The 25,582-nt window shown below is 35.7% G+C and overlaps 1 protein-coding gene across 2 annotated transcripts in view; it reads left to right on the top strand.

Annotated features, from left to right (window-relative positions):
• Positions 1-25,582, top strand: part of whd (carnitine O-palmitoyltransferase whd) — a 123,585-nt gene that overhangs the window by 41,896 nt on the left and 56,107 nt on the right. For both annotated transcript variants that reach the window (XM_089107108.1, XM_089107107.1), the window contains exons 2-4: positions 1,973-2,114; positions 7,387-7,523; positions 12,279-12,388. In XM_089107108.1, the coding sequence (XP_088963234.1) occupies positions 1,974-2,114; positions 7,387-7,523; positions 12,279-12,388 (388 nt within the window). In that variant the 5' untranslated portion in view covers position 1,973. The remainder of the gene's footprint in view (positions 1-1,972; positions 2,115-7,386; positions 7,524-12,278; positions 12,389-25,582) is intronic.

Here is a 25,582-nt window from a genome sequence, read left to right as displayed (position 1 = left end):
TGCTTCAGAAAAATTTGCAAATTCTTGTGCAACATTTTGGTCTTCCGTTTAGCGGAAAAGTACTGTCTAACACTTCCCTTTACACACCTCCATTTACACGAACTGGCTTCCTTATCAGCGAGGGTGTAGGCATTCCCTTGTGAATTTATTTGGAAGTAAAATGAGTTTCACTATAACCCAAAATCTTTCGCCTAAAATCAGTAAAAGTGCAAACTGGTAAAGTTGAAGCACAATGTAACCTACATATATATACAGAGGCATAACGTATGGGGAGTGGACACACCCGGCAACATTTTTGGTGACCCAGTAAAACAAAGAATTAGTTGGCAATCGTGGCGCGAAGCGCTTCGGTTATAGACGAAAATAATGAAATGAAAATCTCAATCTCGGAAATTTTCGGTCTCAGTGGATAATTGCAGCGATTTATCAAATCAATTTCTATATTAGGTGAAAAGATGAGTAAAATGAAATGGTAGAATTAATGAAAAAAGTTGGTAAATTTTCCGATTAACTCACTGATGAGATAGCTAAGAAATAGACAGACTTTAAGAATCAGAATTTCATCCTGAATCCAATATTACATTCATTTGCACCGGAAATGAACTTTTCCCCCTCCCCTTATGTGCACATATATGCTCTCAGTTGTATATATTCACTGAATTCCACGTAAATAACTTCTTTAAATTGATTTAAGAGTTTGTCAAAAGGATGGAAAATTCGCTGCATATATACAATTTAGGGTATATATTTGCAAATTAGGGGGGTGGGGGGGATAAAGTTTATAAGAGCGCAAATGAATGTTATGTGCGGACTCAGGATGAAATTCTGATTTTAAAGGTAGCCTATGTATTTCTTAGCTACCTCATTATAAGGATGTGGTAAGGAGACCATTTGTAATGTGATCTACAGGCTCCTTCTTATTAATTCCTCTGCCTTTCTTCAGAATCCTCATTATTTCGTCAAGACAAAGAAAACAAATTGTAGGACAAAAATGCTACAAATTGTACCTCAAAAGTGCTACTAGTTGTCATTCAGCGTAGCACATGCTACAGTGCTACATGCTACATGGTGAAATAACGCTAAAATAGCACTTTCGTGCTACAGGTGACAACCCTGTTTCAGTAGCCGCGTCTTCACTAGGCCTTTTCGGGTGAAGTGGGTTATGCGACGTCAGTACCGGTGACCAATCAATTTATACCTTGATATTGCGGGGCTAAAATCATCCTATTTGTGTGTATCCTGATTGGCTACCCATTTCTACGTCACATGGCAAAATTTTCCTGAAAAAAGGCAAATTAAAACTGGGTGCTATTTCCCAGCTGCCTACCGAATACAGAATAGCTTTCCATCTGATATTTGCGACTAGAAGAAATCTGCCAGGCCGATACTGAGAAGACAAGAATTGACTGAACCTGGAAAGCGAATTATGACCAGTAGTGTAGTGTTCCTGGCTTGTGGTTTTTAGTGTCAAATATAAACTATCACACTCATGACTTAGAACAGCCTACAGAATTCTCCGTTGTTTTTTATAATTAGATAACTTCATAAAATAAATATTTTTTTTGAAAACCCTTTTAAAGCGTAACTTATGTTTTATTGCTAGTTTCAGTTGATTATTTACCGTAGTTGATTAGAAAAGCGAAGTCAAACTTCTAAGCCAGGTTCACTTTCCATTGGGCATTTGCTACTGGGACATTTTCGCCGTTAAAACATAACTTTTCGGGACCCCCCCCCCCTAAAATGTGGCCGTGTTTTCCTTTTTGATTATTCTTATTTACCTACAGATATGCAAGTTCCCTGAATTAGAAAAAGAAAGGTTGAATTATAATGAAGCTGATTTTACTGTTGAGTAAAGCCACAAGGGAATATTCATACCTTCATTGGTAGGAAGCCTGTTTGTGTAAATGGAGGTGTGACAAAGAGACATGTCAGCTCAGATGAGATCTTTAGTCTTATATGATTTTCATTCCAGAATGGCGGAAGCTCATCAAGCTGTTGCGTTTTCCTTTGCTGTGACTCATGAAGGGGTCGCTGTTGACTTTGATAGAGAAGTCTTGAAGCTTATATTCAATTCTGGTATACGTTCGTGGAAGAAAAGGATTGCCCGACTAAAGGTATTTCCCCCTTTTTTTATGTAACATTGTCGGGGTCGACAACATAATAACTAATAACCCTGCATGAAGACAATGACGTAGCTGGGGTGTGTACACCATTAGGATGGCCAATAAATGGGAATTGTACCCTAGTAAGCCAGCTACGTCACTCCATCTGGGAGTTGGGTATGTTGACCAACTGGGTGGTCAATAATGGGGAATTCAAAGCCATAGCCAGGATTTTTATTCAGGGGGAGGGGTGCTACAAAAAAAACTTACAAATGAACTGAAAATTTGTTTATATGCATTTTTGTTACGTTTTTAAGTCAAACAAAAATTTGGGGCGCGTGAGATCAAACACCCTACCCCCTGGCCACGGCCTTGGTTGTATTACATTCTTATAATTCTGATATGTTAAAAAAAAAAAAAAAAAAAAAACGTAAAGCAAACATGTCTAACCAACCATGTTTGTTCGTTATTCTTTTTATATTTTTAAATTGCTTTTGAGAATTTAAATTGGCTGTGTAATTCCAACCAACATGACAATTCTAATATTGCGCAGTCACTTGAGATGCTAGTGACTATTTCCTCTCAAGTTAATCAGTCGATTAAATATTATACACGAATCTTCTATAGACAAGTATTTATAGTTGTCGGGTATGTATAGCATTTAGACAACAGGGCAGCCAATTGTGTCATACAAACACCGCTTTGGAATTCTTAGCTGTGGCACTTCCTGCTTAACTGCTGCGATTCGTGGTTGCAGCGATTGGCGCAACCTAGTAAAGAGCAGGGCCCATAGTAACCTAAAGTTTTTAAACATATTTTGAAATAGAAAAAACTGCCTAGTGCGAAAAAATTCATATTTGCAGCTTATTTAGTAGTGATATCTATTATTTTGATTAGTAACATATTATTGCGAAAACAAATTCAAAGGAATTTCGAAAAAAAGAGCTTGAAACCCCTTGAAAAAGGCATTGGATCGAAATAGTAAGTGGCACCGTTGGAATTATGACCATAGTTGAAACCACGTATAATAGAATTACAACTCCCACCCTGAACAACAAGGATTCTTTTTTATTCTTGCTTTTTTTTTCTGCGGCTGGTGGGGCACTGGATCATCGTGGGGAGCCGTTTAAGGGCTTATTTGAAAGCAATTTTTTTTATCTAGTTAGTTTTATAAATTTGATGTGATAGCACTGTCATCAGATGCCATATGGCACCCAAAAATGACACTTTGGGGTGCAATTTCTAGAGTGGAAAGGATGGGAAGCATGAAAAGGATATCATCATAATTTCCATGGTTGAAACTCCTAAAGTTGAGGTTTACATACCCCCCCCCCCGCCACCTCCCTCTTGTATACTCCTTTCCCAGCTCCCAGCCCCCTCAATAAATTTTACAAATTGCCTGCTCACTAGCAGAACTAGCAATCTACTGTAACATTGTAGAGGGGTGTTTAATGGCTCAATTCAAAGATCTTGATCATATAGACGTGCTTCTGTAGATTTTTCTTGGTAACGCCACTTTAAGGTGCCATATGGCACGCGCATGCCATTTCTGGAGTTGACAGGCTGGGAAACATAAGTGTAAGATAATCGCCTGATAAAGACATGACTGCTGCAGAAATTACTCTTTTGGTAAGTCGTAACCAACAAATGAAAGATCTTAAGCCGAACTGGCCAGTCATGACAAAAACCTAAAAAAAAACAAACAAACGAGACTGTGGCCAGTGGAGAGAAAAGAAAAGACAAATGCAAAACAACGCGGATATTTCGCCTGTATTCAAACAAGGCGTCTTCAGCACTTAAAGAAACTACAAGAAGAACAGGTTAAAAAAAACAATATAAAACTAAAAACCCATAAAACCACCACCAAAAAAAAAAAAAAAATGTACAATTGGCGCAAACTGATCCACGTAGGGAAAAGATGCTATTATTATAGAGTTACTTCAGTGAGGACACCGGAGTAACTGAGGAAAAATAAAAAAACTGTAAATTACTTTAATTATTCTGTTGCGAAATAATCCTTTTGTTAGCTGTTACTGAAGCAAATTGTTTTGGTCTAGCAGGTAAAACAGTCCCCTGGTGATTATTTAAAATCTTAACTCCCTTATTGACTGTTGATTCACTCTTTAGAAGGTTATCATAAATTGGGTCAGTATTTAAATTACCTGTGTCCCTATTTATCGAAAGGTTAGCAAACATGTTTTTTAATTTCTATGGCTTCCCTCGCCCATTGAGTGTAACCCTTATCATTTGAAATAGCTAAGGCTTCATCAAATCTTACAAAATGATCTGGTTGAAACCACATATGATCTGCTAAAGCTGAAACAAAAGTTTCTGGAGGCTTGCTTAATTGTAGGGTTTTTTCAATTGAATTTCGGTGTTCAATAAACCTTTCAACAAATTGTTGGTTGAGTCCTACCAATATAGAATTTCCCACAAGAACACGGAATTTTATATACCCCACTTACTAAATTTCCCCGGGTTAAATCCTTACCAGAACTAAAAAAAACTTTTTTAGTTCTGGTAAGGATTTAACCCGGGGAAATTTAGTAAGTGGGGTAATTTAGTAAATGTGTCCCTTTTCTTAACCGTTACTATTTCACAAATATTTGAAAATATGACGAGTCAGTTGTTTTAAAGATATACGTAAAACAAACCAATTAATCAGGACTCACTTGTGTAGTGGTAAGGAGACTTCGATGTAGCCATGGTCTCCTATGCTCGAATCTTAGTTATGACATTTGTGTGTACTATTTATTGTCTTTCTAACGCCCATTCATTTCTAATGATCAGTTCTCCTAAAATGATAAATTTTAAGAAGCAAAAATAATGAAAGTATATGTTCTGATGAGAAGTTCAAAATTCTTTGCTGCATAGTGGCAGAAAAATGACATTAATAATTACACGAATTTCCGTAAAGTATATTATCTACACATCTTAAATTATTTTAATGTCCTTCAGGGTTCTAAAATAAAATCTGTATATATTTCATGTAGTATAATGCTTCATATGCAATTGATTTTTTTTTTTTTTTTTTTTTTTTTTTTTTTTTTGTTATCTCCAACTCCTTAAAGTTTGTTATCTCCAACTCCTTAAAGATGCCTAGGATAATCTACCCCATGGACGCTTTATGTAACGCATTTCAGTTTTTTCAAGGGAAAGTTTAAGAGAGGTGTGAAGTTAAACATATATTTAATGTCCTTTTTTTTTAGCAGAAACTCGTGTTAACTTCTATAGTTGTTTCACCTAAGCTGGATAAATATGTTTTTAAAAGGTTTATTGTTTATATTTTTAAAATCTAAAAATATCATAAAAATTAATTTGAAAAAACTAAGCAATTCTGAAGAAAGTAAAAATTAATTTATATTGCTCTTTAAGATGGTAATGAATGTCTAGCATCTCCTGTTGGTGTTTGCCAGACAATCTATTTCCACAATATTAAGTTTGTAATGAACTGTATTTGACTCTTGAATAATCCTGCCAGCCATATGCAAACATTCTAGAGGCAGATCATCACTAAAATATAACAAAAATTAATTTATATAGCTGAAGTCTTTTAATTCAATGAACTACAAGCAAATTAAGTTGCTCCACAGCATATATTGCGTGAGATTTCACTGTGACAATGCATCACTTTTCGGCCGCCTTTGGCACCAGGCATTATTCACATTTGTAGATCCATGAACCATTTGGCTTTGCCATACGCCCATTCTCTTAAACATCTTTTTGGCTCTTGGAAGGCCCTTTTTTACTAATGTTGTCCGTTGAGTTGTAGTCAGTTACAGGTTACAGCTCTTTTGGTTAGTTTCAAAATTCAGGGGACCTGAAAATATAATAGATTGAATGTGTAACGGTTATAAAAAGATATTTTCTTAATTTGAATCTAACCCCTTATATTAGCTTGCACCACTCTGACAGGAAATTCGGCTCAAGCTTTTTTATAATATTATTGCAATTCTTTACACCTCATTTTTTTAAGCTAAGGGTTATTTATCGTAGTGACTGTCAAAATATCTGCCAAATTGTATTTTGGCCCTGGTACTGGAATTCCTTGCCTATTGGATCTGGATCTTGGAGAAAAAAGATGGTTCATGCTATTGGGCTTTACGATAGGAAACGTGTGTCATTTTAATTTGTTGCCCTGATTATTCTATATCGTTCTAACTAATTCGGATTAGCATATAAATAATTTTGTATGCTCTCTAACATAAGATCTTATATAACATATCGACACCGCTGTGCCTAAAAAAACCTGAGCTGCAAATTTAGAACTTTCACAGAATCTCCATGCTTCCAGAAATATGTCTAATAAAACCCTACGGTCCAGAATAACTAACAATTTATAGAGTAGATTGTTTGTCTCTTAAGTTGTATTCTAAGCATTATTGTGTAATTAAAAAAAAAAAAAATGGGATTGTAAAGATATCTTAGGCAGGCTCGAGCACAGGTATTTATTTTGAGAGTGGGGGACAACTCATCTAAACTATAGAATCAGGCATGTTATTTGTGGATTTTAGCGGACATTTGTAAACATGATGATAATTTGGAGGAAGATAACCAGGCCTTGAGTTTCCCTCTCGTGCTTACGAATCTTGAAAAAATTGTTTCTCTGAGCTATTTTGACTAGTCGTATACAGGGTTGCCAACTTTTCGTCCATGAATGTGTCCCTTGAGCATTCCAAATCGTGTCAATCTTGAAATTTCAAAAACTAGAGTTTTTTTTACAAGTTGTATTATTGACCAGAAGACGCTTTGTAAACTTCTTTCAAAGCTGGCAATTAACATTAAATATAATGAAAAAAAATCCATATAAAACATTCATGCAAAATGACTTGCTGTGAAACAGACAACTCATGAAAACATGTAAATTCCTTACTGTAGAGAAATCCTTTATCTGCGATATCTCTGGCAAAACCTTGATGCTAAAAAAAGAAAATGAGAAAAAGCAATACTTTTGAGAAAAGTGACATTTATTTTACCAAAATTTATATCCAGTCGGGATATGTTTCGTTTTGTCTCATAAATTAACAAAATGTTTCGTTTCTTTCCCTTTTATGTCCGAAATTTCTAAAATGTGTCACTATTTTGTCCTTTATGTCATTGTCTCCCGGCACATGGGAATGTGTCCTTTTGACATAAAATGTGTTCGGTTGGCAATCCTGGTCATATGCTTTGTTTTATTTGGCTGTTGAAAAATCCTCTACCACTGATTCGAACCCTTTCTTGCTTCACTTGTTGTTTAGGGTATTTCAAAATTATTTGTAGTAATGTTGTTTATCCTATTTAGAATGGTATAGCAAACGGAGTATTCCCTGGATCCATTACTGGTTTGATGATCATTGATTCTGCCTTTGTTGGAGCTTACATTCATGGCTATGATCCATCTTTTGGCTTGGTTGACAAAATTGCTAACCAACTAGCAGGGTAATTTTTTGATTCTTTTTTGCCTCGATGGAGTATTCTCCTTCTAAACTGGTTGCAGTAACAACGCCTTTTATGCCCTTTTCTTATCATTAGAGCTCCATTAGCTGTTCTTTCATAGCTGCTTTTTTTTATTCCAAGTTACTTTAGTTTTTCACTGAATATTTCAGATTTGTTACATTCTTCCATTTTTTTTCTTTTTCAATATGGTCCGCTGCTGTTTACAACACGTGCTGGATTTTTTCAACGAACCTTTTGAAAGCTAGGCGTGTTGCAAATATTGGAAAAAGGTGAAATTTGAAACTAATTCTCAATCAGAGCACTTCCCTATCAACATTAAAAGGAATTAGCTTGATAATATAAGGTAAATTGTTATTGTTGCTATTATAGAAGGGGAATGCTTTTGCAAGATTACCTCGTATAACATGAATAAATATTGTGCTAAAGTAAACTCACATAAACTAAGAGAGGGGTACCCTTGCTCTTCTGGGTCTGCCAATGGTTATCTACGTGCTGCTCACTCTTTTCAGGTGTTCTCTCTCAGGTGTAGATCATTAGCATTTGGTCACATCTCGTAGTAGGACAGTCTAAAATGTCTGTAGACATCATAAAAATAAAAAAGTTAGATCAAATATCATATATATAATTAAACAAACCTTCGCTTGATAATGGTGTTGCCTCACTGCAGAAGCCTAAAACCTACTGCGTCATTGGCGCCTTACTGAAAACTATTTGAGTCTTGAACAGTCTTGGAGAGTGTAAACAAAATCAAATTCAATATTAGATATATAATGATATTAATTGTTGAAAGATCCATCAGTTCAAGATTTTTTTTTCACTGTAATTTTTATTTTCATTTTTAATGCTGTAAGAACTGGAAAAGAATAAATTTGTAATATACGAGTAATTCGTTTTCAGTGAAGCGCCAATGACGCAGAAGACTTCAGGTTTTTGCAGTTAAAGAAGGAGGCAGTATCCAAATTTTGTTTGTAGTGAAACTATATTTGTCTTGACCAATCTTGGAAAGAACTAATAAATTAAACTGAATGTTTTATGTATAATGATATCAATTGCTGAAAGCTCATCTGTTCAAAATTTTACTGTAATTTTAATATTTATCTTCAATATTAAGCACAAAAGAAAACATTCATAGCAAACTATTTTTCTTCGTTTTGAGCTTGATTTTTATATCCAATCCAAGCATTACTCGCTTTAAGATCTGTTTATTCATTTATATTATTACCTGTTGCGTGTTTGTTTGCTATGATTGTTTATTTAATTTCTGTTCGTTTTGGGTTTCATTTATTCTTTAATAGTAATTTCTGGTCTTTTTGAGTTTGAATTTTAAAATGTATTTGTATTTGCTGAGCTTAAGTTTAAAATGGCCTTTACTTTTCTTTGAAAAATTTATTTTTCGGAAAGTTTTTTTTAATTAATTTTTGTTTGTTTTTGATTGCAAAAAGTTTCAAGTTTTTCTGGCATGGGGGGGGGGGTGCTTACTGTCCGATTATTCTTGACTTAAAAAAATGGATCTAGAACTTTCAATAGAAATCAAATGAGGCTTTTTTCAAAGTCTATACGATTACTTCTTTGATAAAAACCTTATATATGAACAATAGACAGCTTGCATAACTTGTGAACAGCGATTAACAACAATGAATAGATTCAAAAAATAATAAGTTTAATTAACGCAATCTTGCGTTAATTAAGTAAATTACATTACTTTAGACTACGTTAGGGGGCGGGGGCGCCCCCTCGCCACTCCCCTGGATCCGTCAGTGCCTTACACTCTCTGTTTCTTTCCTTGTTAGGGAGAAGAGCAGATGCCTAATAGGTGTGTGTTAATACCAAAACATTCGCTGCCCTCCCGCTGCCATTCGCTGCACATTTAGCTGCCCTCCAATCACTTTCGACTATTAAAAAGGGCACTAACCCTTTGAATTTCTAATCGAATGAGCCTTTTCTGAAGTTTTTACGACAACGTCTTCTAAAAAACCTTATATGCCCCCAGGGCATAACTTAAAACCCTTGCCTTGTGGGTTGTGGGGGAGTGTCTTCCTCAAAAACATATTTTCTATTTGGAAATCAACTACGATGAACAAAATGGCTATCTCAAAATTCTTATTGGATGTGTTTGGGGGAATGATGAGCTTGGGGGGGGGGGGCGATTTACCCTCCAATCACTTTAGACTATTAAAAAGGGTACTAGCCCTTTGAATTTACTATTAAATAAATATACTTTGAAGTTTATACGACAGCGTCTTGGAGAAAATCCGTATATGCCCCCAGGGCGTAACTTATACCCCTTGCTCTGAGGGTTGACGGGGATTGTTCTCCTCAAAAAAATACTTTCTATCTGGAAATAAACTACGCTGAACAAAATGGCTTTCTCAAAATTTTGATTGGATGTGTTTGGGGAAAGGATGGGCGTGGGGGGGGGCTAGTTGCACTTTCGACTATTAAAAAGGCCACTAGCCCTCTAATTTCCAATCGAATGAGCCTGTTTTGAAGTTTCTACGACAACGCCTTCTATAATAACCTTATATACCCCCAGGGCATAACTTAAAACCATTGCCCGGAGAGCTGTGGGAGTGTGTCCTCCTCAAAAATATAGTTTCTATCTGGAAATCAACTAGGCTGAACAAAATGGCAATATCAAAATTTTGATTGGATGGGTTTAGAGGAATGATTGTCGTGAGGGGGGGGGGGCTAGTTTCCCTACAATCATTTTAGACTATTAAAAAGGGCACTAGAACTCGATTTCCAATTCAATGATTCCCCTTTGAAGTTTCTACGACGAGCCCTTCCGTATGAAGTGCCTCTGGGGAAAAAAATAATAATAAAACATTGGAGCCGTATGGCCTTTACTATAGGCAACGCTACAGCGTTGCCTCTGATAGAACTATAAGAGTTGTTAACTTTTTTTGTGTTTTATTTACTGTCATTATATTAAAAATAATTAAATAATGATGGTTTAATAGATTATTACTAAGGTAATTTAATAAAAATCATTAATAATAATTAAGTAATTTAAATAATAAATAAAAAAATAATTTTGCTAATAAATGGAAATTGTGTTAAATTTTAGCTCGAAAATTTTGTGGGAGATAGGTAGGGGGCGCTAATCAAGGTTTTGCCCCGGGCATAAGAGAGGCCAGGGTCGCCACTGCTCCGAAGTTAGTCAAAATAAAAGAAGACCAAACGACACATACATTTTTGTGTTTGAATACAATAGATACTAAAATTTGTTTTCAACACCTATCATAATTATTTAACATTTAGCAGTGATGAAATTATGGATGGAAACGATATAGCTCACAAGTGCTTCCGGAAACACAATTTGAAGATATATTTTTTTGTTGATTTCAGGTTTAAGCACCTATTCCTTTTTGTGTGAAATTTTAATTTTAGGCGCAATTTTAATGTGGACTTCCTGCTCAGCGCTATACAAGATACCAAGGACAGCGAAACTGATTGTTTGAAATGGTTACATGTTATGACGCAACCATACATATCTTGAAAATTTTTAGTGAAAAAATCTTCCGTAGGCAGTTTTGGTTTTAACGGGCACCAAATAAAAAAAAGAAACGTGGGTACAAGCCAGAAAAAGGCTAAAAACATCTTAAACCGAACAACTTAAGAAGGTGTAGGTTTACTACTTTGAAGGCGTAATTATTGGATTAGAGCGGATAAGTTTTTTCTTTTTTTTTATAAATGGCTATAACAAGCCCAGATAGGCTGAATTCGCACAAATGGTTAATGTTTGAATCTTTATTATTTGCAACTAATTAGGCCATTATTAATTAAAAATTATTTTTACTAACTAGGTTTACATTGTTTCATATACTGATGCGACTAGATTAAATTGATAATCAGTCATTAAATTGCGCTGTTAAATTAATCATTTCAGGAAACTAAATCAGTGATAAATTAAATTTACTGATTTTAATTAAATAGTTAAATCAGGAGATCAAGTTAGTAATTACGTCGCTGCTGATTAATAATTAGATATGATCTTGCTGTTGATAAGGTCAATCCGTGATCAAGAACTTAAGGCAAAGTTGCAATGACAAGGTCAAATGTTAAGCAAATTTGACAAAAACCAATTAGGTATGAAAAACAATAATGTGAAATCGGCTTTTCATCTGTAGTCAAGATCGAAAACATAAATCTGCAACCAAAATTCGTCAAGTTGAAACACTGACTGTATTTCACGTTGTCGTCTTCTTCTCTGGAATTTCGAAAAAAATTGAATCTATACATCATTTCTATTTTTATCCACGCCTTGTTGCCAATAGCTCAGCTCTTAAATGATTACAGGGTTTTGTCAAGGTCGTATCCAAGGGGGGGGGGTGAACCCCCCCCCTCCCAAAATGTTGGTCCGTCTTGTATAAACGTAACAAAAATCAATAGAAACAAATTTTTGATGCATTTATCCCCCCCTACCGAACAAAATCCTTTTGTAAGCCCCCCCCTCCCCTGAAAAAAATAATCCTGGATACGACCCTGGGTTTTGTTCATCAAATAAAGAAAGAAAAAAGGCAGGGCAGTGTTGGTGACAGGATGTTGTGTTACTATGAATTGACTAAAAATGTTGTGCTATATATTTTGATATAATATTACAATCAGTTATATATATTTAGGTTTTATATATTGTTCATGCATGATTAATGCAAATAATTACACTTAATATTACTTTAATAGTTCATATTTAATTAGCTTTATCTAGTCGTCATCTAACTTCTGCTTGTGTTTCAGCAATACAAAAGAAGGAAAACTAATTGCTGCCAGCGCTGTTGGTTTTGGTTGTTGGGCCACAGTTATTATCAGTGCTCGACAGCTATTGAAGCTACTCTTTCATTATAAAGGTAAGTGTAAATAACGGGAGATTAGAGTGCTAATATATTATTTATGTGAGGTTTTACACATGTGAGAGTTTTAGCATTTTCCAAAACTCTCTAAAGACAGGGTAAACGTGGCAACAGAAGTTCCTGACCCTTCTAACTCAAATAATAGAACAAAAAACCTAATATTTCGTTGTCATAAGTAAAAAAAAATAAGCCTCAGCTGTAAATAAATGCAAATGTATGTTATAAAACATACGAACTAAAGTATTCATTTAGAAAATTGGAAATAACTTAGTTTTATATTAAGGGGATTCTATATATTAAAAATCATTTTGTGAGACTCTGCGTCGGCTGACCGTCTCAAGGGCAAAGGGTCCATTTGTGAATTTTTTAACTTCCACTGGGAATTCCCAAAGTAATTTTGGTAAATTCATAAGGGATCTTTAATGTGCCAATAGTTTGAAATCTAACGAGAGGCTACTTTAAAATAAGTAAAACCTATAATCTCTTACTATTTGTTAAGCAAAGTGCTGTCTATTCAATGTACATCTGGTAATTAAAAAACCGGTAATTACTTTAACTTCGGTTAAATTAAAATGAATAAAAGAAAGTGACGAAAATGAAAGTAATATAGAGAACAAAAGACGAATGATAGAGTAAATAGAGAAAAAGGACGAAAACGGTAGTAAATGCCAAGTGTCTTAACAGTAAATCCAAAATCTCGACCCATTTAACTATAATAACAAATAGAGCAAGGTGAGTAATTGAGCAAAGAGAGAAAATTTTTTTTGGATAAATTAAAAAAAAACAGTATTGAAAAAAGATTGGAGAGTAAAAAACTATGATAAAACAAATTATTTTGATTTAAACATGACACCTATAGAGGTTAACTATAGGTGATAGTTAGGCGTTAACTATAGAGGCTAACTTTCATAGAGGTTACGTGCGCCTGTAAGTACATAATTTCAACATTGTCTGGTTGCTTTATGTTTTTGACGTAGATTCTCTACACATAAAATTCTTTGATATTTTCAAAATTTTAATTTTGAACTAAAATGCTGAAACTTATCACTAGCTTTCTTGAAAAGTATAGTTGTGCAAGAATTCGCCATAATTTTGGTGTATTAATGAACCCGTTCTTTTTCAAATCCAGGTTGTGCTGTAAAACTTCGGAACATTTTTTCACTAAAGTTGTTACTATTTGCCAGCATTTAACAATCAAGGCTGATTTTCACACATATCATCGAACTCTCAATTTCTTTGGGGTTGCTCTCATTCTAGGGCATTAAAGTTCACTGCTTGTAAATTATTATAATTTGGGCTAAGTTATTGTGCACTGCTCTCTGCAGGTCAGACACAAAAGAGAAGAAAAAAAAAAGTAAGACAAGTTTTGTTTCTGAAAAATTTCTGTCACAAGACCAGATGTGTCGAATTTGCATTTTCGAGTCACTAAACACACACATACACAAAGCCATTATGATAAGGCTAGTAAGGAAAAAAAAACTTTCAAAACGTTAAGGAGGTTATAATTAATGTCATAAATAATTAAAACTCGCAGCATTGAAAAGGAATAACCCAAGTCAAAACAGAAGTGCAAAATTTAGTTTTGTTACTAAAAATACAAAACAAAATTTTTAAAAGGAGAGAGAGGCAAAGACTATAAAAAGAATGCTCAGAAAAGGTAAAATAAAATAGGTGTTAAACAACTGGAAGGTAAAATGAGAGTCGGCTCAAGAGGACTCCCTTACTGAAAAATAAGCATGGCATGTTGGCAAGATTTTCAATTATGTTGGGTAGGACGACAGGGAAGTCTCAAATCTTTCAAATTACTCAAATGATACTTCCTTTGAGTTGATTTTTAATGTTTTCCAAACAGGTATGCTAAAATGTTTTTAGGAACTGCCCTTTCCTGAATAAAATTATGCTCTGTTCAATCGAAAAAAAAAACAACAAATTCATACTTTCTTGTAATGTAAGTTTCATCAATTCTGAATATCTTGGTCTCCGGCAGAAAACGGGATAATTTTAATGTTTTCCAATATTTCTGAGAAAATTGGTATTGGCTTTTAGTTTTCTGTCGTCTATTCGGAATTTTTATCTAAGCTCTACAAGTTATGGCAATACCTCCAAAATCAATTTTAAATAGTTCGGCCAAACAAACTGAAAAAGCTTATAATTGACGAGATAGGGTGATCCTTTAAGGTATCGAATCCTCTTAATGTATAGAATATTTTTATATAGTCAGATTTCTTGGTAAAGTAAAAGAAAGCCATTTTTTTACGTTTTTAAGAAGGCTCTACCTACAAATAGGTGCAGTAGTGAGACTTCTCATTCCATACTTTAATACAATTTAAAATAAAAGCAACAAATAAAGATAAAACTTGAATTAGTTTATAATCTCAAATTCAATATAGTAAAGATTTAGAAGAAGGACTGGAACTTGGATTCCTGCTAAATGTGCATATTTCAAAGGTAAAATTTAAACTAACTTGGGTCTCATCAAGACCGTTATGTCAACAACCTCGCCCCAATAACAACACTTGCAGAATTCACAAGACAACAAGGGGTTGAGGGTGGGTTATTTAACTGGTTTAAACACTCCTTGTCCCAAGATCCACAAACAAGGTGGTTAAGTTAATTTTCTTAAGATAATATCTGTTTGAACTTGAACAAACTTTTAGTCTGAAAATAGTAAAAATTTCCCTCGAATTTCTACTTGAGAAGGCTTGTAATCCTTCCCAAAGAAAGGGGTATATGATGTATATTGTCTCGGAAGACTTTTTGATATTATCATATTTCTGATAAAGTGCGTTGAGTTGAATCCCTTCATAAAGCTCTCTACACCTTGAAGTAAATTTATTTTTACGGTTTTAAAAGTATTTTCAGCCATAAACAATTTATTTTGAAAAGGATCTGCTTTATTTGTTTTTTTTTTCTTTCTGAAAATGGAGTAAACCCAAACTCACGCAAAAATGGCAAATATCTTGTTTCCAGAAGCTTGTTGCGGGGGAAAGGATTTATGAAAAAAGGGAAGCAAGGAGAAAAGCAAAAAGACTTTTATGATGAAATCCCCCCCCCCCTGAATGAGACATTTATCAATTGATTTGATCATCATTCCCTGTAAGGCATAACAGTCTGGTAAAACAGCAGATCATAACAAGTGCAACTTGTTATACAAGTGCAACTTTCTGTGTTTTTCTGTAAAAATACAGAAAGAGATGCAAAAGAAAAAAAAACATCAATTCGACATTATAAAAGAATAAAGAAGAAATAGAATGAAATAAAAGTTAATCAAATCCCAGAAAATTTATCGCTGTTTGACGCACGCTCCTCCTCCATCCCAATCTATTCAAAGCCTCTCTTTACACCCTCCCAGGAAGTTCCCATTTCCCTTAAATCTTTCTTTATTACATCCTCCCACCCCAACCACGGACGAGCTGCTTTCCGTTTAGCCCTAGACGGTTGGCCGAAAAGGACAATCTTTGGCAATCGGCAATCTTTTTCAGTTTTTGGAGATTATAATAAGAATAATGAAAACAGAAAGAGGGTTAAATTTAAGGAACTATATTCGGTTAAATCGTTCTCTTTATGACTGTAACACAATTTACTTCTTATAATAATACCTAATAAGAACGTGGAAGTAAAAAACAGTGTAAAAAAGCCGATCACTTTAACGTCCACAATATCATAAAGCAGATTAAAAAAAATCAAAGGCCAGGTGAGATTAGGCGACCAGTTATACAAGAGATAAAGGCAAATAGATAAATATTTGCTTTAGTTCTTGTGTAACTGATTATATTCCGGTTAAAATGGCATAATATGTGCTATCGACGTATGAAAGGTCTCTATTAGTATTGGCGCTCACATGTCCAATCAACGTTTTTATGCTTTTCATATAATTTTCCATATTTTGCTGTTTTCCGAATCTGTCGTCTTTTAAGTGATTAATACATACAGAGGTATAAAATTTGCCGTATTTCGAATTATTCCTGAAGAATAAGAATGCAAAAAATGTCTTAACGATAATTTTCATTGTAACTGGTATACTAGGGTGATTATCATTATGATCTGGCATACAAATTATGTCATAAGTGGCCGTTTTGTCAATTACATGTATCTTCTTTTGCCTTGTTTATTACCATAATTTACGAGGTCTGTTTACATAGTTTTTCTGCATTTTCACCTTTGAACATTGGATTTGTTTCAAAATTTGTTTAATGTCTTGATATACAGACAAGAGCAATCTGTATAGTCTCGTTTCTTTTTGGAGTACAATCAAGAAAATATATATATATATATATTTTTGGTTATCTAGCATTAAAACTTCAAGCCAAAAGCACAAGCTATATCGTAAAATTATTTTTTTTAAATATTTTTAAAATTCAATGGGTTTCAGGGCTCTGCCAAATCATTGTAGCCAACCAGAAGTGGCATAACTGTACTGGTTTGAGGTGTTTCTTCATTTTAAGAAAAGGAAAAAATGACGATACAATTTTCTGTTAGTTCTCGTAAATTCTGTGAGACGGAAGCAGTTTTCAACTAATACCTTTAAAATTATGAAGGAGGAAAAACCTGCATGACCTCTACCCTCTCCTTCATCCATCGGCAAAGCTTTTAAAATATGCATGTTCTTCAAAATGGCGCCTCTTTGTGTATGCATGCATAAAAAATGTCCAGCGTCAGAATCAGAATCATTTTAATGAAAACAGCTGTCATAGACACATTAAAAAAAATGCACTAAAAGGCGCTGTTTTTTACATGAAAACTTTTTTACATGAAAACACTTCTCTACATTTTATTAAAAGAACTTGTAAACAAAGGAACAAAGGATTTACTAAGTCTGTTTGTGCGGCACGAGACGGGCATAAGTTTGCTTTTGCTTCTGGTATTTGCACGGACAGGCATTTTAGGTGGTAATATTGTCCTATGTACAGGACTAGACAATAAAAACTGGCCAAAACGAATCATCAGCTGAAAACGGCGATCGCGAAGGCTTGGTATTTCAAGTGACTTCAGAGCGGAGCTGTAATCTACAAATTTGTCGCAAAGAATGATCTTTACTGCCGGTGTCTGGATCCCCTCCAAATCATAACTTAAGTAATCTATGTCATGAATTTGTGGGCCCCAAATGCGATACGCATATTCACGAATTGGTCGAATAAAAGTGGGGTACGCTATTTTCAGCTGATATACTGCAAAGCATAGGCGCCGTATCGGCACCAGTGTTCACAGAGCATTTTTTCCCTCCTTAACCAGCTCTTATACATGAATAGAGAACGAACAGTCCACACTAAAGGTGACGCCCAAGATAGTCGCACACGCAGCAGAAGGGAACAAAGTCGTGGGGTAGATAAAATCGCGTTTAAGTGGGTTGAACCTCAAAACCTTTGATTTATTCTCATTAATTTGAAGACTGTTCGCAGTACACTGTGATTTAAACTGATCGAAAAAATTTGGGTCGAACTGGGCTACAGCTTGCGAATCCTTTACGTGGTATTTAAGAAGCACAGACAAATCATCGACGAATTTAAAACGATCGTCAAAGTCAGAAAGCACATAGTTGATAACAGCCAGGAAAAGAAGAGCTGCTAATTTGGTACCTTGTGGGGCCCCACATGTAATTTCCACCCATTCCGATTCAATATCACCGGGAAAAAGGGCGTACACTTTTTGATACCTGTGACGTAAGAAATCAACTACTAATTGGAGGATGTGCTTACGGGCACCCATTGACTTGAGATTATGGGCGGCAAGAGGGTGCTTAATCAAATCAAATGCCTTTCGGTAGTCTACCAGAAGTAAATCTACAAACGAGCTTCCAAACTCCAACCATTCAACTACTAGGTGATAAAGCCGTACTAAATAAACAGACCTGCTGCATCCCTTCAGGCAACCATACTGGAAGGGGTCAAGTGACGGTGAAATGTCCGTGAGAAGTTCACGATATATGAAAGATTCTGCAACTTTAGCAAAGTTCGGTGTGATCGAAATAGGTCTTAACTGATCACATGTCTTAGGTCCTTTAACTTTGGGTATTACACGAACATAGGCTCGCTTCCAAGCATCGGGAAAGGTTTGTTCACTGAAGCACTGATTGATGATCGATGCCAATGGTCTGGCTAAAAACAAGGCATATTCGCGAATAAGTTTGACCGGCAACTCACCAGGGTAGGAAGATCAATTCGGTTTTAGTTTTTTAAGTTCTTTAAAAACAGCAAATTCGGTAAACTGTTTTATTTCGTCAGTTTCACAATCGACTAAGAGATCAACCAGTTCGGCCTCTGTAATTGAGGGGTAGGTGGTACAAATGCCAGCAAAGAACTCGTTTACGTCTGAAGCGCTCATTTGAGATCCGTCAGGCTTGGGTATTGATGCAGCGTTACATACATACGCACTAAACCCGAGTAGAGTTCCTCTTCCCAAGATAAGTTCGAAGAATTCCCCTTAGGAATGCTGCAAAAACTTCCGGAAAGTAGATCCTACAGCTAGTTTTATTTGTGCCCTTTAGCTATAGGTGTAATCCTTAAGGCGCATATGCAGGCATATTTCTAGGCCCTTGACAGGCCCCCTTCCTTTCAACAGGCGTTGTTAATGTACCAGTGACATGTGGTCGCTATAAGCATCGCAATTTCCTCTTTCGAAAATGGGGAGGTTATGATGCATCATAAATGTATTTTTTAGGTATTATCTTTAAATTTTGACACTTTTAGCAGAATTTCTATAAATAGGATTTGTATTTGCTAATCCAAAATATTAATAAATTATGAGGCTAGTCAAGATTTACTTAGGAGATGAAATAAAAGAAAAATGAGTAAGAAATTAATTATGCCCATATCTTAGAGAGTTAAGACAAGTGAAAGGAAAGAAACGGAATCGTCAGGGTTAAAGATAAAAAAAGTGTCGGACAGAAAAAGAGATAATAAATAGAGAGGATGGATGAAAAAGGCTATAGCACAAGCATTGTACAATTGTATAACACCAACATTATATAATTATTTACCAGGTGAACTACCATGGTTGTCTAGAAGAAAAAGAAATCAAATGTGATAGCAGTCAAAAGTAGAATAAAGCGAAAAAGTCTTTTGAATCGCCTACTTTGGATCCTATAATAACTCCTTTTTTTTAAAACTAGAAGATACCCAGTTATGGCAGATGCAAGCACTTTTTAGCTCGTACTTTCTATACTACTCCATTTAATCCACCAGTCTGCTGCTTTTCGAATTTACCGTCTTTCAAATGATTAATATAAGAATACAGAATTTGCCGTATTTCAAACTTTCCGTAAAATTCAAGAAATGCGAATGATGTTTGAACAATAATCGTGCATTATAATTATATCTGTGTGGTACTATTACAGTGTTTTGGCATATAATTTATGTCATAAATAACCATTTTGTAAATGACACATATTTTCTTTTGCCTTGTTTATTCCCATAATTTACGAGGTCTATCTACATAGTTTTTATGCATATTCGCCTTTGGACGTTGGACTTCAGTTAAAAATTCATTCAGTATCTTTTGATATACAAACAAGAACAATCTATATAATCTAAATTCCTATTTGAAACGCCATCAATAAAAGATTAGTTTTTTCTGTTATCTTACTTTAAAAATCTCAAGCTTAAAACAGAGCTATAATTTGAAGTTAAATGCTTTAAAGTACAATTTAAAATTCTATCTGTTTTAACGTTTTGTCAAAATGATTGTTGCCAAAAAAATATTGTAGCGGCAGATTGCTTAAAATGTAAATATTTTGCAAAATAAGGCATCTGTGAACATACATGCTCGAACAAATTTCTCTTCTCAAGATCTGTTTGAAGACAATTTGTAGAAATACTACACAAACTTCTTGGAAGTAGACCCTATAGTATTTTTTTGTACCCTTTGCCTATAGGTATGTTGCCAAAGGCACATGTGGGTATATTGTGCGTATATTTCAATTTCAAGGCCATTGCATGAGTATAAGCGTCCTTTCCCGCCAATTATACCCATCAATAAACAATCTTTTCTCTTTGTTTTCTTCTTTTTGTCGACTGAAATTTTCTTCTTTGTTTTCGCTTTATTCTTTTTCATTATATTAACATTTGTCAATTTGAAAATTTCTGTCCTTTATGCCTATCTTTTTTCTTGGTGTGTTCTAGCTTTCTAGTTGTTTTGCTGACTTCAATGGCTGTCCAAAATAAAAATACATTAACTCAATAATCTTGTTTTTTGGGAAAGCACCGTTTAAAATATATAGAATGCCAAAATGGTTTGACATTTCCGCGTAAAATATTTATAAGCTGCTAGATTGTTTGAAGATGAGTTCAAAAATCTCACTTCGCGACCTGTGAGCGAAATCATCCTATTCTGTTTGAAATAAAAATTTAGGAGTTCTACCATCTTGCATACATTTTTTGTTCCTTGTTCTATGTGGTGACTCTGTACGGTCCTCTGTTATTTAGCAGCCGAGTATTTAGTTTTGTCCTAATCAACAGGTCAGCATTAATTCTGAGGGAAAATTTATCCTGCATATTTATTTTTACTATCATTCGCCGCCGACGAAAAAGCTAAGGTCACGAAATTTTATTAACTGGACTGTTGAGCGTTCGAAAAGGAGCGCTCACAGTTTTTAATCGGGATTTTTCCAGAATTGGCTTCCCGTGAAAAGGATAATGTTGCTTTCTTCTCATAAAGACGAAAAAAAACACGAAGTCCCTGAAGCCTTAACGCAATCCAGTATTTCTCGTTATAGAATTTTTTGGGGGGGTGGGAAGAGGACTTGGAATTTTTTGCAATTGGGCAAGTGGTTTTACGATTTTTTTCTCCGGTCCTTAAAAAAGAGTACACTCTACAGTTTTCTAGAAGGACAATTATATGAATACAGTCAAATGGGTGCTGGATACCTGAAGATAGAAACCATACTGAATGTCTTTTGATTTTTGACAGCCATAAAAAGCAGATTTGGCTGATCATCTTGACAGTGATGGTCATTTTGAAATGATGCACAATGTATCTCTTAAAAAAAAAAACTTCTGTAGACAGTTGTTCTAGTTAGATGGTTCATGAATTAGATCCCTCTTATAATGAGATCCCTCTAATCCCTCTTATAACGTATTTGCAGTTTTCGGTTTTTGGCTGTTTATGGATAATGCAGACAGACTATATTATATAAACACTTAATGGAAAAATATTTTTTTTAAGGAGTTTGTATTGTAAACTAAAAACTCCAGAGACTTGTTTAAAGTACGATCTCTGTACTTTAAACTTCAATCTAAGAAACAATCGAAGAAAGAATTTTATCTGTGATCTTTTATAAAAGACTGGGAATTGTTAGTTTTACACATAAAACCAAAAATAATATTTAATCAAAGCTTGTGTAAACATTTGTGATCTTTGTAGCTTAAACTATAATTTTGGAAACAATGAACGAGATAATTTTATTATTCCCTTGGCGGGCGCTTGACTTGAGCATGCTCAGAAAAGAAGAAGAAAAAATTTTGAACATCTTTTCTAATACATAGTTACCCTCCTCGAATGAGATTATTATTATTATAAGGAAGAGTGGTGGACCCACTATCAGTGGGTCGAGACTCAGGCCTTCAAGACCCGTTGCATCTACACCGCAAAAACTATGCTCTATTTAGGATTGGGATGACCAATGATGGGTTAGGCCTCCCAACCCTTACCATATATCTTGCCAGCTGTCGTATTTTTTCTTCCCTTACTATGTCCTCCAGCTTAACAATAACATTATGAAACTTCTCAAGCCGGTATATAATCTTAGCTGGACATTCTTTTATCAGATGCCTTCTTGTTTCCACAGTGATCATCCGCACTTTTGGCATAATGGGGATTCACCCATCCCTGTTCGAGAAAGATGTTTCTCAAAATTTCCTATTCCTTTTATGGCTTCTGTAACCATTCTCTTCTCGGACCTTTTCAGTCGTTGAAAATGTTTAGTCAGGGTGGCGTTTAATTTCGGGAGTAATTCCTTCGTTTCCTTACACCCCACCATCCTTTGCCCATTTTGATCCGCTCTGTCATTGCTCCAACCCCTCACTGCCGCATTCCAGCAACGCTGGGAAATTGGGATAAAAGGTTTTGGATCAAATGTCAGTGATGTCCCAGCCTTAGCTGGTTCATCCGCCATCTCATTACTCTTTATTCCAGAGTGCCCTGGGACCAACGTCACGGTAATTTGGTTTTCTGTTGATGCCAAGCTATTCAGGGCTTTGTAGCATTCCAATTCTCTATTTTACCAGCTTTTTACATTCTGAAGAGCCTTTAGGCATGCTTGATTGTCAGTTAAGATACATATATCTCTTCCTGTACTTCCCATTTCCAATAGTCTTCCAGCTGCCCATTCTGTTACGAACATATCATCGTGAAACATTGTACCAAATTCTACTAGGTGATAACTGATTACCTCCATGTCCATATCAGGAGTGTTCTGATATAATATTACCCTTGTCCCCAATTTTACATCAAACCGCGAACCACCATTATAACATATTATCACGTCACTTCGGTGGAGCAGTCCTATCTCCTGCTCCACTTCCTTTCTGTCCTTCATGACAATTTGGAATTGCCTTTCCGGTTTTATTGTTGGGATAGTATTATCTTTAGGCATCTGCAGCTCCTTACACTGAAGCAAAGAGCTACATATGCCAACATGGTCTTTACTTTTCCGATTGTCCATCTGCTGTCTTCGATCCATTGGCCGTTTATCTGTGGTCTAACAGCAATTTTTACTGCTTCTTTTTTTAGAAAATTTTCAACGGGTAGAAGTCCCAAGGTAAGCTCCATGGATGCTGTAGTGGTTGACCCGAATTAAGGGGGTTATGTGCCTCGAAATTTGAATTGAATTGACCCAAACCACTATTCCATATGACAGAATCGGTCTAGTTACCGTCTTATATAAATACATGGTCTTACTGGGAGTCAAGCCCCAATTCTTTCCCACCATTCGTTGACATTGAATTAGGGAAGCTCTAACTTTGCTTGCCTTTTCAAGACAGTGAGGTTTTCAGGTCAGTAGGTGATTGATCATGACCCCTAGGTATTTCACCTACTTTTTCAGTGATAATGGGTGGCCATATATTTTTAGAGCAAAGGGAGTTTGTCATTTCCTCTTTTTTTGTAAATACGACTACTTCACTGTTTTCAAGTACTAAGCGTGGTTTATGATTCTGTGACCATAATTTAGATTTTGTCCAGTATTTGCTGTCCCATTTCAAACAGTGTCCTTAGAAATTTTCCTCTCAGTAAGGATAGTAGGTCATCCGCATATGCCTGGCTGTATTCGGGTTGCTGTTTTATTAAATTCAGCAGGCTGGTCATGACCAGGTTCCACATATATGGGGAGATTATCCCCCCTCCCCCTGTGGGCATCCTTTCTGAACAGTCCTTGATTTTGTTTATTCCCTTTAGTTTAACGACTATCTAGTCTTGCATTCTGCATGGCCATTTCTATGGATTCAAAAGCAGCATTATCAAACGCTCCTTCTATGTCAAGGAATATGCCCAAGTCGTATTCTTTACATTCTAAGGCTTGCTCTACCCGCTACACCAATTAGTGAACTGCAGCATCTGTAGAGCCTCCTATCTTAAATCCCATTTGTTTTTCGGATATCATGTTCTTGGTCTCTGGATTACTTATCAAAACCAATGAATCAATCGTTCCATCAATTTCAATTGAAAGGAGGTTAGCGAGACTTTTCTTTGCAATACCAACATAATAAGTTTGTATTTTCTCCCATCTCTTCTGGAGCATTATAGGGTATATCCTATCGGTTCCAGGGGCTTTATAAGGTTGAAAATCACCCAAAGCTTTTTCGACCCTGTCCTCCCTTACAATTCGGGACGTCAGCTCCTCCCCCATATTTGGGTTTGTAAAATAAGCTGGCATGGGACTATGTTCTTCAGGGTCTTTTACATGTATTTCGAGCATGCGGTTCAGGGTTTCTTCCAGTTCCGTTGTGAGAGTATCATCTATTCCCGCCATACTTCCCAAGTGTGCCCGATGATCTTACCTTAGAGTCTTTAGTAGCCTATTGCTAGCTTCATCTGACTATACTTTCGCAGAAAGTCCTCCATGACGTTCTCTTTGCTCTCCCTATCTCCATTTTTGGGAGTTTTAAATCTTCCGGGTAAGCGTCCCAGTCTTCGGGATTAGTCGTTCGGACAGCAGTTCTTAGCACCCTTCGGGTCATTTTTGTTCTATGACTTAATTCCGAAGTCCACCAGTTAATGGCTTGGTCCCCCTCTTCAACAAGTGTTGGAGGGGTTGCTTGTTTAAACGCACTATTCATGCTTTCTGTGAGTCTTTCTGCCTCCTGGTCTAGATTCTCTTCGGTTATTCCAGGGTTGAGAGGCAGATAGACAAGTTTTTTGGATAAAACTTGGTTATATATGTGCCAATTTGTTTTCCTTACATCCCTAAGACGTTTCCTTTGTCGTTGGGATATATTTGTTTGAATCTTATTATTCGATGGTCAGAGAATGACGGAAGGTTGCTCACATGCCAATCCTTTACCAGTCTCTCATGTTGTGAAGAGACTATTGTAAGAACCAAAACCTCTCTTCTTTCTTTTGTTATGAAAGTATGGCTCTAGCCCCGATTGCACCAAGCAAGGCCTTCTCCCGCCAGGTAATCTAGAAGCTCAAGTCCTCTTTCATTTGTATCGGTACTTCCGCATAATTTTTGATGCGCATTTGCATCACATGACAGAATTAGGGGGGTCGTCTCAACTTTACAGTATTCCACAACTTTACAACACTTCCAAGTATCCAAAATTTTAGAATGACGAATACACACTGTAGGAGCGGTACTCACCTTATTATGTACATGGAGTTCAGCTCTTCTGACCTTCCACATTATTTTTCCTCCGACGACCCATGGCTCCTGAACCATTGCTAATGAAGATTCATACCATCTCATTCGAATCTTCAAATAAGATTGTATGAATCTTTATGAAATATTTGAACGAAAAGGGGAACTTCATGAAAGGGGCAATATGTGAAACTGTGAATGGGCTCTGTGTAAAGTGTGGGGTCAGCTTATTTGTCCACATGCAGCTTATGCTACGATGAGTTGTTTGTAGTAGTACATAATTGATACGTACACAGGGGGCCTAGGGACGTCCGCCAAACCTACATTATTTTGTAATTGTGCCTATATTTTCGCATAACCTTGCATATATAATAAGTAAGTATCCGCAACACCCAGCCAAT

Source organism: Artemia sp. Qi Xiang Cuo, chromosome 21 (genome assembly GCF_049724085.1).
Source record: "Artemia sp. Qi Xiang Cuo chromosome 21, ASM4972408v1, whole genome shotgun sequence".
In the NCBI taxonomy this organism is placed as follows: domain Eukaryota; kingdom Metazoa; phylum Arthropoda; class Branchiopoda; order Anostraca; family Artemiidae; genus Artemia; species Artemia sp. Qi Xiang Cuo.
Note: the sequence above shows the minus strand (reverse complement) of the source record. Positions and strands in the feature narration are given on the sequence as shown.